Source organism: Canis aureus, chromosome 11 (genome assembly GCF_053574225.1).
Source record: "Canis aureus isolate CA01 chromosome 11, VMU_Caureus_v.1.0, whole genome shotgun sequence".
NCBI classification, from domain to species: Eukaryota; Metazoa; Chordata; class Mammalia; order Carnivora; family Canidae; genus Canis; species Canis aureus.
The window spans coordinates 64,776,499-64,791,925 of record NC_135621.1 but is presented as its reverse complement, the minus strand read 5'-3'; the positions used below and the strand labels follow the sequence as shown (position 1 = coordinate 64,791,925).

Below are 15,427 nucleotides of genomic sequence, written 5' to 3'. Positions count from 1 at the left end.
CGGCCTGCCTCGCAGGGGACCCCCGCCTCCCCTTGCCCATCGCGCCTGCACCCCCGGGCCCGCGGCCAGCACTCCCGGGACACAAAGCCCCCGCCCCGGCCCCGGCCCCGGCCCCGGCCCCCGGCGCGCGGCGGGCAGCCCTATACGTCACGTCGGCGCGACGCCGCCCGATAGGCCCCCTCCCCGCCTCCGCCTCCGCCTCCGCCTCCGCCTCCTCCCGGCGCCCGCGCCGCTTTCTGGAAGCTTCGTGAAGGCGGCGGGCGCGTTCCGTCCGTCGGCGGCCGGCAGGAATCCGGGTCCATCCGTCCCTCCCAGGCCCGCGCAGACCCCGCCGAGTTGGCCATGCCCGAGAACGCGGCTCCGCGGAGCGGGGCGCCCGCCGCAGCCGCCGGCGGCCGCAGCAAAACCGCCTACCAGGACCGCGACAAGCCGGCGCAGATCCGCTTCAGCAACATCTCCGCGGCCAAAGGTACCGCTCGCGGCGTCCGGCCCGAGGCCGTGCGGGCCGAGCTCTGCGCTCCGGCCCCGGACTTGGGTTGCCAAAGCGCCTCTTCTGTTTGCCGGGATGGTCCGCGGCGAGCTTTGCTGCGCTCAGTGGGGGTCGCCGGCGCCGCCCGGTCCAGGCCCGGGCCCTGACGCCCGCAGCCTTTCGCCCTCGGCGGTTCCTCGGGCTGCCGGAGACGGCGGGCCTGGGCACCTGCCGCGGCAGCGCTGTCGTCGGTTCCCCTGCGAGGACGTCTTTTGCAAAATGCAGTTTAGGTTTCAGGTGTTCTTACGAGGATACCACGTAAAGAAGCTCTCGGCTCAACTAATGGAAAGGGGGCTGGCGCCTCGGTTGGGCGGCGCCCTTTGTCTTGGGCTGTGGGGGAGGCCTCGCTGCCGGCTGGAGCTCCCGGGAAGCCCGCTGTGCTTTTCCGCCCAGTCTGCGTGTGCAGCCGGGCCCCGCCGGCCTGGAAGTGTGGACGGCGCGTTGGCGCTGCGTCGTTCTGCAGACCAGGTCGGAGTATGATGGAGATGAAGACCCGAGCTACCGTTCTCTGTGACCGTTGCTTCGTGGCTCTGTGACCTTCGACCTCTGGCGAACGTTTCCTCACCCCTAAAATTGGGGAAGGTGTTCCCTCGCTTTTTTTTCTTTTTTTAAGATTTTTATTTTTATTTCATGAGGGACCGAGAGAGAGAGAGAGAGAGAAGGGCAGAGACACAGGCAGAGGGAGAAGCAGGCCCCATGCAGGGAGCCCGACGTGGGACTCGATCCCGGGACCCCGGGGTCACGCCCTGGGCCGAAGGCGGTGCTAAACCGCTGAGACACCTGGGCTGCCCTTTTTTTTTTTTTTTTTTTTTTCTAAGAGTTGTGAGAATTCAGTATAGTTGATTTGAGACAGAAGAGTCTGGAAGGAAAAATGAGAATAAAGGCCTAGAGATCTTACCTGATGCTTATTGAGCCTTATAATCCAGTTTCATTACAGTTAGAGAATAAAGTGCATGAAGATGCGAGAAGTGAGATCGGGAGGGCAGGATGGGGCGAAATCCTTTGGAAGGGCCTGGTGAACGGAGGTAGGATGAATTATCTGTGAACATGACCTTTTCAGTGAGAACTCAGGGGCACAACTAATCTTTTCCAAATCAGACAAAACCTAGCCAACTTGGTCAAGAAAAGTTGCTTTCGTTTAGGTGTAGTTTTGGTTTAATTCAGGGAGCCAGTTTTTTATTTAAATGTTATCTCAAAATGGTGCTTCCCCCCCCCCCATCTCCCCAAATTGATCATGTAAAAACCATATAGACACACAGGAAATACTAGTTCTGGTACTGTTCGGCATGCGTCCTGTAACAGACCCTACTGTGTGCCACACAGAATGGTAGCAATCAGACACCTTTGTAGATGTAAGCAGTCTAAAATCCTTCTTTATTTTTTGGTTAGGGTGCGTTGTCCTAACTTCATGTAGACGAATGTGAGGGCAATCTTAAAGTGAGTTGGTCTGCCTGTAGAACCTGGGCCATGTGGGTCCACTAAAATCGCCTGAAAGCATAATATTGCCTGGTTAATTAGGAATAGAAGCCCAAAATTATGAAATAATTAAGTGAAAAATAACTTTTAATTATAGCAAATACTTTCATTTTGTTAAGATCTTTATTATTTACACAATAAAGGGAGGGGAATAACTTTTAATTATAGCAAATACTTTCATCTTGTTAAGATCTTTATTATTTACACAATAAAGGGAGGGGGAGTATGATGCTGGTTGTGGAGTCTACAATGATTAGGGCACAATCTCAGCCCTGTGTATATTGAGTGAGGTGGTATCTTAGGAAGGGGAAGGCCTAATTATTTGTCCTGGGCTTCTCAAAAGGGGATTTGACTTGAGTGTTTATCAAATCTAATTTCCCTTAAGTGGACTAATAAACACTCCTAGGGAGCATTAATAAGAACATGTAACGTTGGAATGGTAGACTGTGTATCCGGAGGTGTTTTATAATGTACTGATGACTAAAACCTAGATTTTGGTTTGGGTAAAGGTTTGGGGTTTTTGTTTGTTTGAGCTTATTTGGTGGCAAGGTAGAAGGTGGCAAAGGATGTTTTACTGTGGACCATCTTTAGACGAGCTTCACATTGGTGGACAAAAATCTCTTTGCCTTCAAAGATTCAATCTATAATTAGGGGAGACAGTATAGTATATTAGGAAGTCTTGCCTCCCCTGTTGCTGCTTGTGTTCTTTTAAGGAATGGAGAAAAATACAGCCTTCATTCAGAGGTCATTGTGCTTATTTTGGTACTAGAGAAGGGTTAGGTAAATCCTCAAAATTGATTCTGCCGTAGGTAGGGCGCCAGTATTCTGTATAGTGACTTTAACAACAAAAGGTGAAGTGTCCTACAATCAAAAGTGTAAGAACAAATCAAAAAAGAATAAATCAGTTTCTAGTGTATTCTTAATAAATAATGAATTTTCGGGATCCCTGGGTGGCGCAGCAGTTTAGCGCCTGCCTTTGGCTCAGGGCGCGATCCTGGAGACCCGGGATCGAATCCCATGTCGGGCTCCCGTTGCATGGAGCCTGCTTCTCCCTCTGCCTGTGTCTCTGCCTCTCTCTCTCTCTCTCTCTGTGTGTGTGTGTGACAATCGTAAATAAATAAAAAAAAAAATAAATAAATAAATAAATAATGAATTTTCTTTAATGGACACAGTAAATGTGTATCATATCCTGATAAGGACAAATGATATGATCATTTGAGAAGAGAAACATTTTGCTTTAAGCATCTTGATTTTTTTCCCTCTGTTTACAGCTGTTGCTGATGCTATTAGAACAAGCCTTGGACCAAAAGGAATGGATAAAATGGTAAAAAGCTGAATTATGATTATGTATTAAAATCCTATTGTCCACACTGCAGAATCTCAATAAGGGTTAAGATGTGCTGCTTTAAAAGTGTTAGAAAGGTACTTTGAGAGTTTGGAAGAATAGATTGCTTTGGGGTGAGCAGGACTCCAGTATAATTTGTATTTTGTTTAATGCTTTTTATACGAATTACATTCGCAAAAGTAGTTACCTGTTGTGTTATATGGAAAATAGAGTAAGGCTATAGCTCTAAGCGCTTGAGTTAATTGTTCCTTATTGAAATAACTGTGACCCTACATTGGTCTGTAGAATTTGACTTGTTCTTCTAGTGTGGTTGACTGGCAACATAAAACATTCCAGAGCATTCCAGTCACTTGATAAATATACCCTCAAATTCAGTGCTAATTAACATCCAAAATGAGAGATAAACAATATGAAAGATTGGATGATATACAGATCATTATTCCCTCTGGATATTTTAAAATCCATCCCTGCTAGTAATGCTGTATAGCCTTTGTTGAAAATAATAAGACACAGATTACTGTGTTTGTAAGATTTGTATTCACTACGTTCATGGTGCAGTCTTTTTTGTAGATCCATGGTATCGTTTCTTATGGATCTGAACCCAGGGGTATTAGTAATTCTTCATAGTATTATTTCTGCTCTATATTGTATATGTCTAGATTTCTTTCACTTTCAAACAAGTAAAAAAATAGAGTAAAGCCAAGTATTTTCAGTTGTAAAATTAGACTGTTGCTGCGTGTTCTTATGTCACTATACTAATATAAGGGAAGAGAATTGGAAATGAAGCACAGCTGTAAGCTATGCAAACATAAATTAACATCTCTACTAAGAAGCTTTAAAGTTAGAACTTTTAGGGTGTCATAGCACTGGGTAAAGAAAATAAAATTTTTGAAATACAGCTTTTTAAAAAAAAAAAAAACGAAATTTTGCAGATTCAAGATGGAAAAGGCGATGTGACCATTACAAATGATGGTGCCACCATTCTTAAACAGATGCAAGTGTTACATCCAGCAGCCAGAATGGTAAGTACAATTTTAGATAAGGTTTTTTTTTTTTTTAAGTAGTATTGGTTTAATATTTGTAAATAAATTTGTTTTATTTGATCACATTCTATAATTTAACCATTGTAAATTCTTTTTTTCTATGTTAAACAGGCATGTTTATAGGATACATTGTGTGTCTAACATTGTGTTCTTCAGAGCGAGGTTGTAATACATGAATTTCCTTGTCCACAGGAATGTGCTATATATATATATGTATATATATAGTTGGAGAAAAAACATGAAATGGCAAAAGTTATTAGTTTAGGGGTATTAGTTGGAAAAGAGCAATGTAATCTTAATTGTGTGCAAAAAACAAATCATGTGTCAAACAGTAAGATTTATTAAAAACAATTAACCCAAAAAAAAAACAAAAACAAAACAATTAACCAATTCAACTAAGTGTAATGATGACCCTAGGGTTGAGTGAGAAGTCACCATATCTGCAAAAAGAAATTTCTATTGAAAAGTTACGTTTGATTATGTCAAGATGATTTTTGAAATGAATCAGATTATGCTTATACAGGGTCAATTCCGATAAACTTCCAAAGGACTCCAAACTGACACTTGTCTCCTAGAATGCCCTATTTTTTAGCTTCTAAGTCTACAGGGTACCTGTGGTATAACATATACACTTTCTGAGAGGAACTTCTGGTACTTGGGAAGAGAAGATTTAAAACCCATAGTCTGAACTTGAAATCATATCATAGATTCTTATAGGGAGTATATGAGCAGAATTTTGTGTGTCACAAATATATTAATCATCATTTTAAAATAAAACTCAGAAATCAAGAATTAAATCATACAGGGTTGATAATCAGATTGTTTTTGACACTGATACGAAGGTCATTCTATATTTCAGTTACATGTTATTGGGTCTTCACATTTCTCATTGAGTAACTTAGCATGTTCTGTTTACTTAGCTGGTAGAGCTGTCTAAGGCACAAGATATAGAAGCAGGAGATGGCACCACATCAGTGGTCATCATTGCTGGCTCTCTCTTAGATTCCTGTACCAAGCTTCTTCAGAAAGGTAGGTAGGAGACATGATATGTTTTATTACAAATAAAGGCAAAAAACTATTAAGTAATAAATTTGATACTTAATTTGGAATAACTAATTTTATTAGGAATTTTTAGGTTGCATTTTGCTGTGTTTATCATAGGAGTAAGATTTTTTTTTTTTTTTTTAACCAGGCTTCATTTTAAATGGAATTTAATAGAATTTTGCTTTTCTAAAATAAGTTGTGGTGGTGGTACTAATCTTCGGCTCTAGATGAGATGGGTGATTTGGGAGAGGTAGTATGGGTTCTTGTTCTGGTAAATAATGCTTAATTATAATAGAGACTCTCTAGTCACTTATTTTATTTCTTACCTAGATTTGTCGTGTTTTGAAAAAGTAAAAAATTTTGTTTTCATCTTATATACCACATGAGTGCAGAATTGATTATTCCAATCACTTAAAAATTAAGACTCTGAAATTATAATGAACAACACATTTTAAGAAATATAATAATAAATGAAGTTTATCTGTTATAATAACCAACTTTTAACAACAGGGATTCATCCAACCATCATTTCTGAGTCATTCCAGAAGGCTTTAGAAAAGGGTATAGAAATCTTGACTGACATGTCTCGACCTGTGGAACTGAGTGACAGAGAAACTTTATTAAATAGTGCTACCACTTCCTTGAACTCAAAGGTGAGACCAGTGCTTAAGGGATCATTGTATAGTTACTTTTTAAAGTTTGTTAAGATTTGTAACTCTTCAGTTGTGATTTTTTTTGATACTACACAGTTTTTTGTTTTTTTTTAAGATTTTATTCATCCATTCATGAGAGAGAGGGGCAGAGACACAGGCAGAGAGAGAAGCAGGCTCCATGCAGGGAGCCCAACATGGGACTCGATCCCGGGTCTCCAGGATCCCACCCTGGGCTGAAGGCGGCACCAAACTGCTGAACCACTGGGGCTGCCCTACTATACAGTTTATAAAGGTTAGGTCTAGAGTGTCTAGGTTACTGAAGTTATTTATATAATTGAATTAGTTCAGGTCAGATTTGCTCCTTCAAGGCTTTCAAATAAACTATCATCATTTTATAGATGGGAAAATAGATCTAGTGAAATTAAATAACTAATCCAAGACCTATCAATAAGGGATAAGCAAAGATTGGAACCCAGGACAGGTTTGCCCACCCATGGTCCCTCTTAACTAATAATCAATGATGTTTTCTTAGTTTTCAATTTTATTTATTTATTTTGTTTTATTTATTTGTTTGTTTGTTTGTTTATTTATGATAGTCACACGGGGGGGGGGGGGGGCAGAGACACAGGCAGAGGGAGAAGCAGACTCCATGTACCGGGAGCCTGACATGGGATTCAATCCCGGGTCTCCAGGATCGCGCCCTGGGCCAAAGCAGGCACTAAACCGCTGCGCCACCCAGGGATCCCCAGTTTTCAAATTTAAAGCATTTTTTTTTTTTTAATTTCTTGCATACTTCATGTTTTTTGTTTCCTATCATGTCCTGTGTCCCCCCTCCCATTTTTCTCATCAGTATTGTATTGAACATTCATGTTCTTCCAGTGTTAGGTGGAGAGCTAGATAGTGTTAGTGACATACATGTTTTTAATTTCTCCAGATCTTATATAGACAGAATAGTGAGGTTAACAAGCATTGGTCATAGAGCCTAGACTGCTTGGGTTTAGTGCTAGGTTCATCACTTGACTAAACTTGTGACTCTTTGAATTTCTTCATCAAGATTGAAGGAGGGGACGCCTGGGTTGAGCGTCTGCCTTTGGCTTAGGGCATGATCTTGGGGTCCTGGGATCAAGTCCCACATCAGGCTCCCTGCAAGGAGCCTGCTTCTCCCTCGGCCTGTGTCTCTGCCTCTCTCTGTGTGTGTCTCATGAATTAATAAAATCTTAAAGATTGAAGGAGCATATAAACGTAAAGAGCTAAGACCACACTAAGAGCTTAGTAAGTATTAGCCAGTAGTTATTTTTATTAGCCCCTCAGTATTAAGGGTGGACATCTATAGCATTTGGTCACAAAATCATTTTAGATAAGAAACATCTATGTATGATTTGATTTTTGGATTTACTATGGAATTATGAGTAATCTAGGTAGTTCCATCTAGGATGTTAATAAAATAGGAAAACAAATCTCCATATTTTGTGCCCTTGGTGACTAATGACTTAGAGTGGAAAAGACAGTTCATAGGGAATGATGTCTCATGTTGTCCCACTCTCCCCCTGCCACCTGAAAAAAGTGATTACTTCTTGAAGAGGTTTGTCGTTAAAGAACTAGGACTTTTTCTGTTGTGAGGCTGATTTTATTATTTTTTTTAATTCTAGGTTGTGTCTCAGTATTCAAGTCTGCTTTCTCCAATGAGTGTAAATGCAGTGATGAAAGTTATTGACCCAGCCACGGCTACTAGTGTAGATCTTAGAGACATTAAAATAGTTAAGAAACTTGGGTAAGCATTTCTAATTATAATTTTAATAAAAATTAACTTAAGAACTGGTATTAATGTAAAAATCTCAGGAATTTGTTTATATTTCATTATGATGGCAAGGCCATCTTCTAGTATCAAACAAGTTCAGGAATTGGGGAAATAATACATGGGAGGCTCACATTTTTATCGGACTGGTGATTTTTAATCTGTTGGCAATCTCTTAATCTCTGATTTCTACCCTTTTAACTGTCTACTGCTTGTTTTCTTTTTTCTTAGTGGGACAATTGATGACTGTGAGCTGGTAGAAGGGCTGGTACTTACTCAGAAGGTGGCAAATTCTGGCATAACTAGAGTTGAAAAGGCTAAGATTGGGCTTATTCAGTTTTGCTTATCTGCTCCCAAAACGGATGTAAGTAAAACCAAATGAAACTGGTTCCTTGTAATGTGTGTGATGTTCTAATAGCTCAGACCTTTGTTCATTATTATAAAAATAAAATACTGTTAATAGTGATAAAAACCATAGATTTCAAAAGGAAATGGTAAGATTGAGGCAAAAATAGAAATTGTTGGATACCAGACAGGACAGATCTATACCTTCAATTGGCTATTGTTGAAATTGAGCATTGACATCATAGGTGAAGGCAAATAACAATAGGGGTACTGTGTATGAAAAAATGAAAAACTCTGTAAGTTAGAGTGTAAGTGGATTTCCAGATTCTTTGTAGGTTTCTGGAAAATCTCCACCCATCCTATAGCAGCGGGCAGATCTCTAGTCCTACATTTGCACAAATGAAACTCGAAAACAGCTTACTATTTATACTTTAAAGAAATGTTTTTAAAGGTATTTTCATATCTTTTAATCATAAATGCTATTTCCAAAAGGGAGTGGCTTATCTTGTCACTTCATTAAGAATTGCTCTTTTCTTACGTCATTTTGGGAAACAGGTTTCCTGTTGATTCATGTTTCCCAAAAGTTCAACCATTAGAAAAATTAATGTTGTTTTATAGACCTTTGATTAATAAGATTTTTCCCTGGTACCTCCTTTCAGCATACCAGTTTTTATAACAAGCCATAGAGTTAAAAGGGTGCAATTGAAATTACTTCAGTGATGCATATAATTGTATGAAGAAAATTGACATAGTCAGGAAATAGGATAATCATTTTACAATTACCAAAAATGTGCTTGCAAAAAATATAAACAAGACAACAGGGTGTATAGATGAACGTTAAAGGTTGGTGTGTGTTCATCCTCTTAGATCTTTTCTGTGTATGTCTGTATAGTTTATTATTAGATATTTGGTTGGATTTACATGATACATAATATTTTCTTTAAATGTCTCCTTTTCACTTAAAAACTCTTACAATGCAATTTATTAATATCTTTTTTTTCAACAGATGGATAATCAAATTGTAGTTTCTGACTATGTCCAGATGGATCGAGTGCTTCGGGAGGAGAGAGCCTATATCCTCAATTTAGTGAAGCAAATTAAAAAAACAGGATGTAATGTCCTCCTCATACAGAAGTCTATCCTGAGGTATGGGGCTATTTTGTTCACCTTTTAATGACTATTTATTTTGGATCCTCTAGCAGTTTCTTAGGAAACATTTGGAGTGGGTAAATCACTAGAAATCTAGAATGAATCTACATTTTGAGACATTACTGTATTCTGATGAATCCTCTTAAAGTGAGTTCTCTTCCCATTGTGATAATTTAAATGTGTGGAATATACAGTTGACCTTTGAGCAACTCAGGTTTGAACTGTGTGGGTCAACTTTATGTGGATATTTTCAATATACTATATTGAAAATATACTATATTGAAAATACTATAAATGTATTTTCCTCATGGTTTTTTTTTTTTTTTTTTCCCCCCACAGCTTCCCTCATGGTTTTTTAAGTTTTATTTATTTAAGTAATCTTTATATCCGACATTGGCCTGGAACTCATGACCCTGAAATCAAGAGTCGATTTATTCTTCCAACTAAGCCAGCCAGGCTGGTGCCTCTCCTCGTGGTTTTCTTAACGTTTTCCTTTCCTTAGTTTTATTATAAGAATAGAGCATATAATACACGCAACATACAAAATATTGGTTAACTGTTATCAGTAAGACTTTGGTCAACAGGTTATTAGTAGTTTTGGGGAAGTCAAAATGTATGCATATTTTTGAGTGGAGAGAGGGAGGTGATCCCCCTACGTGTTGTTCCAGGGTCAACAGTATATTCTTTATAGACCAAGATCCTAAATATCAAGCAAATGGAATGCTTTGTTTTTTAAAAGGCTAGTTTGGTCTAGAATTTAACTACCTGAGAGAGTCTTTTATTTAAACACCCATGAAATTGCTTGCCTTGAAATTTAGAAGTTCTTTGAAGGGAATGTAGAATCATTCATAGATTGAATTTTCCGAAGTTTGAATTGAGAATTGATCTTTTTTTTTTTTCTTTAATGTTTTCTTCAAGTAAGTAGACACATTCCCTTGTGCTTTATTAATAGTGTTATGCCAGAAAGTACTATGGGTGATCATTTTATATAGAAACCTTGACAAACAGGACGCCTTGATGAAGGGTTAGATTACCTGGTTCTACCAAGTCATAGCATAGGTAGTGACCTTAAGTAGCCGTTCTCAAATTTTAGGTAGCTTATCTATAAAAACAGAGATCGTAATATTCACCCCCTCCAATGTCACAAGGTTTCCCAGAGGTTTGTTCCAGATAATTTGAGAGAAAGCATAAATTTGTAGTGTCTTGAATTACATACTTCTAAATTCATGAAATATGGATAAAGTTTTAACTATTAAAGATATACTAGTTTAGTATTAAAAACTATGACAATTTGCACAGCCTGGGTGGCTCAGCGATTTAGCACCGCCTGCAGCCCAGGGCATGATCCTGGAGACCTGGGATCAAGTTCCACATCAGGCTCCCTACATGGAGCCTGCTTCTCCCTCTGCCTGTGTCTTTGCCTCTTTCTCTGTGTGTCTCATGAATAAATAAAATCCTAAAAAAAGGAAAAAAAAAAACTGACAATTTTTGTGTCTTTTACAAATAGTGTTGCTGGGGTCCATTTGAATATTATCCATTGGAAACGTTCAAAGTTTAGAGCTCATAAACTTGGTAAACCAACATATAAAGCATATTCCTTCACAAATACTTTGTTATTCATCATTTAAACAATAAAATGACAGCTTAAAAAGCAGTTGAATAGCGGGGTTTTTTTTAATTTAGCAATGACATTAATCACCGATTTTTGTATTTTAGAGATGCTCTTAGTGATCTTGCATTACATTTCCTGAACAAGATGAAGATTATGGTGGTTAAGGATATTGAAAGAGAAGACATTGAATTCATTTGTAAGGTAAAATATTCCTAGCACCTGTTTGAGAATATCCAATAATCAATTCTTGTATTAATCTGTGGGTTTGATATTTTTCCCAGACAATTGGAACCAAGCCAGTTGCTCATATTGACCAATTCACTGCTGATATGCTGGGATCAGCTGAGTTAGCTGAGGAGGTCAATTTAAATGGTTCTGGCAAACTGCTTAAGGTAAAGTTTGTAATAAAGCTTTTATTTACTTGGGGGTTTTGTTTGTTTATTTTTTTGTTTGTTTTTTGTTTTGTTTTTTTGTTTTGTTTGTTTTAATCCTCATTTTAAATATACCTAATCTGGAATTTGTTTACTAAAGATTACAGGCTGTACAAGCCCCGGAAAAACAGTTACAATTGTTGTTCGTGGATCTAACAAATTGGTGATTGAAGAAGCTGAGCGCTCTATTCATGATGCCCTATGTGTTATTCGCTGTTTAGTGAATATTAAATATACCTAATCTGGAATTTGTTTACTAAAGATTACAGGCTGTACAAGCCCCGGAAAAACAGTTACAATTGTTGTTCGTGGATCTAACAAATTGGTGATTGAAGAAGCTGAGCGCTCTATTCATGATGCCCTATGTGTTATTCGCTGTTTAGTGAAGAAGAGGTAATAAAAGTTACCGATTACCATTTTGAACATTGACGTTTTTATATTTTGACTATTTTTAAGGTAGAAGTAGTAAGTTATTAGACATAGCTTCCTGTTAGATAAAATAAACTAAAAATGTATTTGTGAATTTCAGAGCTCTTATTGCAGGAGGTGGTGCTCCAGAGATAGAATTGGCCCTGCGGTTAACTGAATATTCACGAACATTGAGTGGCATGGAATCCTACTGCGTTCGTGCTTTTGCAGATGCTATGGAAGTCATTCCATCTACACTAGCTGAAAATGCTGGCCTGAATCCCATTTCTACAGTAACAGAACTAAGAAACCGACATGCCCAAGGAGAAAAAACTACCGGCATAAATGTCCGAAAGGTAATAATTGAATTCTTAATTATTGCAGAAAATGTTGATTAAAACGTTAAAAGCTTCATAAATGTCTGCTGAATGAAAAGGTGGTGTGGGTTTTTTTGGTTTCTGGCTCTTTTTTGGTGCACAGCAAAGCAAGGTTTACTGAGTTGATAGTAAAGTTTATTGAACGATAGAGTACAGAGCTTCCAAAAAGGGAGGAGACTCTAAGGGTTTCCTGAGTGAAAAGCATTTTAATTAAAAGTAATCTTAGGGGGTGCCTGGGTGGCTCAGTTGATTAAGCATCCAATTCTTGATTTTGGCTCAGGTCATGATCTCAGGGTGATGGGATTGAGACCTTTGTTGGGCTCCCTTCTCAGTGGAGAGTTAGCTTGAGATTCTCTCTCTCCCTCTGCCCCTGCCCCCTGAACTTTTTCAAAGAAAATAATTTTTTATTTTTATTTTATTTTTATTTTTTTAGTAATCTTGGGTTTAGAGGTGCCTGGCTGGCTCTATCAGAAAAGCATATGACTCTTGGTCTCCAGGTTGAGAGTTCAAGCCCCATATTAGGTGCAGAAATGACTTTATTTTTTTAAATTATTTAACAAGAGTACAAATTGGGGGAGCAGCAGCCAGCAGAGGGAGAGGGAGAAGCAGGCTCACTGCTGAGCAAGGAGCCCACTGCAAGACCTGGTCCCAGCACCCTGGGATCATGACCTGAGCCCAAGGCAGATGCTTAACCGACTGAACCACCACCCAGGCGCCCTGTAGAGATTACTTTTTTTTTTTTTTTTTAAGATTTTATTGATTTATAAAAGAGAGAGGGCAGAGACATAGGCAGAGGGAGAAGCAGGCTCCCTGCAGGAAGGCCTGATGTGGGATTCAATCCCTGGACCCTGGGATCACTACCTGAGCCAAAGGCCGACTCTCAAATGCTGAAACCACCCAGGTGCCCTTCCTCCTTTTTTTTTTTTTGTTTTTTTTTTTTGTTTTTTTTTGTTTGTTTGTTTTTAAGTAATCTTGGATCCAAATGTGAGAATTGCAGATTAATTTATGCCATTGAATAAGAATGAACATGATGTCTTAAGTGAAAAGTATTATTTGTTCATTAACACTGCTATTTATTGATTGTGTAACTCTTAGTTATTTAAGTCTGTGCTTCAGTTTCCTTGGTTGTTAAAAGGGACAACTCATAGTTCCTTCAAAGGCCTGTTGTTAGGATTAAATATATTACCAACCAGAAGGCTCTTACTAAAGTTGTCTGGCGTAAGCACTACATAAATATAATTAACTGTTCTGTTGTTGTGGCCAGCAGCCTAGTATAATTGTGTAAGGTAAACACAGCCGTAATAACCTTCACTTTTATATTAGTGCTTTATATTGAAGAGAGAGACAATACATAATGGAAAATAACAGAGTCCAAGGTAATATTTTTTAAGTGATCTAGAACTCCAAAGGAAAGGCACTGCCTGCTTAGGGAAAGCTTTATGATAATGCAACTTTAATAGGGGGCATGAGGAAATTTCAGGTGGAGAAGCAAAAGTTTTATGTGAAAGGGCTCATTTTGTCTAGAGGGTTATATGTTGGCATTATAGTGGACTTGAAGGTTGGAAATCTCACAGAAGAACTAGAATGAGGAGGCCTTGGAGTATTGGGGCAGTTATGAGGGAGTTTTGTTTTTATTTTGTTTTTATTCCAGTAGTTGGGAGCTACTGATGTTTTTTTTAACCAAGAGGTTAAGATGATGAAAAAGTATTTTAAGGAGGGAAGACTGGAAGCACGGTTGTTGCCCATTATGGCCACAATAACATAATGCAATAATCCAGAGAGAAGGTGGACTAAGATAATGGCAGTAACAATTTAAAAATGGGATTTGAGAGAGGTACAAAGGCAGAACAGACCAGACTTAACTATATTCAGAATTGGGGTTCAGGGATGACTTGAGCATTAAAGATCTCACTTTTTTTTTTTAAGATTTTATTTATTTATTTATTCATGAGAGACACACACACAGAAAGAGGGAGAGAGGCAGAGACACAGGCAGAGGGAGAAGCAGGCTCTATGCAGGGAGCCTTACGTGGGGCTCAGTCCCGGGTCTCCAGGATCAGGTCCTAAGCTGAAGGCGGTACAAAACCGCAGAGCCACCCGGGCTGCTCAGATCTCACAATTTTTAATTAGTATGAGATCATCTACCTAATTTTTGCTTGGGTAATTTAAAGATAATTAGAAGTTGTTTTGGGGTTAGGACTAGGGAAATCTAATATTAATTCAGTTTTTCCACATTTTAGTTAAATACAACCTACAATATGCAGAAGGGCTTAGCAGAGAGTATTGACTTTTGACTAGAGCAAAGGAAAACTAGGTTGGAAAGGCATGTCATACTCGTAGCAGTGTTGTTGGTGATATGTGTGATTACAGACACTAAATGCAACTTATGCTATTTGGCAGGGTGGTATTTCCAACATTTTGGAGGAACTGGTTGTCCAGCCTTTGTTGGTTTCAGTCAGTGCACTGACTCTAGCAACTGAAACCGTCCGGAGCATTCTGAAAATTGATGATGTGGTAAGTATAAATAGGTTGTGAATTTCCCTACAGGGTCAAAAAGGCATATATTTTTTAAGAGTTTTAAGGAGGGGAGCAGGGTGGTGAATACTACTTTGCTGGTCATGAAGGTGATAACAGTTCATACTTTTACAGTCTTTTCTCACTTGTAAAAATAGGGGTGATTTGGTAATTGCTCTTTCATCATTAAAATTCTATCATTACAAGTTGTAGAACTCAAGTTTTTTTCTTTTCAGGTAAATACTCGGTAATCGGATTAACACCGGTCAACTGGTGCTGCTGTGGCCACTAACAGTGCATCTGGAGTGGAAGATCACCTTGGTGTTCTTGCTGTTTGGAAGATTTGTTTCCTTTACGAATCCCTAGGCCTGGTCTTCCAGTGGCACTTGCTTGAAAAATTGTATTGATACAACTTGATTAAAATATTAAATGTTTGATTTCAAAAGGCAGATTAATTTATTGGCCCTTGTCCCCCAACAGTCTGTTACTTCTGATATTCTTTAAAAACCTGTGTAAGAAGAGAAAAAAATGAATTCACATTTGCCTGTTGACTTTCTTGGGTCTCAATCCTGAGTTCTTAAAGTTTTGTGGGGTGTTGTTTTTTCTTATGGAAGTATTGAGAATTTTTAAATGACCCAGTCTGCTCCTCACTCTGATAAATCCCCATTCACACAAAAATATCAAAATGATAATATCCGCTGTTTTA

General features: G+C 38.9%; 1 protein-coding gene across 1 annotated transcript; it reads left to right on the top strand.

Annotated features, from left to right (window-relative positions):
* The first annotated feature begins 212 nt into the window (after nucleotides 1-212).
* CCT4 (chaperonin containing TCP1 subunit 4) lies at nucleotides 213-15,166 on the top strand. Its single transcript, XM_077915579.1, has 14 exons — nucleotides 213-469; nucleotides 3,277-3,329; nucleotides 4,283-4,372; nucleotides 5,314-5,422; nucleotides 5,948-6,090; nucleotides 7,740-7,861; nucleotides 8,117-8,249; nucleotides 9,237-9,376; nucleotides 11,096-11,192; nucleotides 11,273-11,383; nucleotides 11,685-11,815; nucleotides 11,952-12,186; nucleotides 14,608-14,721; nucleotides 14,958-15,166. Exons 1-14 carry the CDS (start codon nucleotides 343-345, stop codon nucleotides 14,970-14,972), a joined length of 1,620 nt encoding a protein of 539 aa, XP_077771705.1. The 5' UTR covers nucleotides 213-342; the 3' UTR covers nucleotides 14,973-15,166.
* Nucleotides 15,167-15,427: the final 261 nt, after the last annotated feature.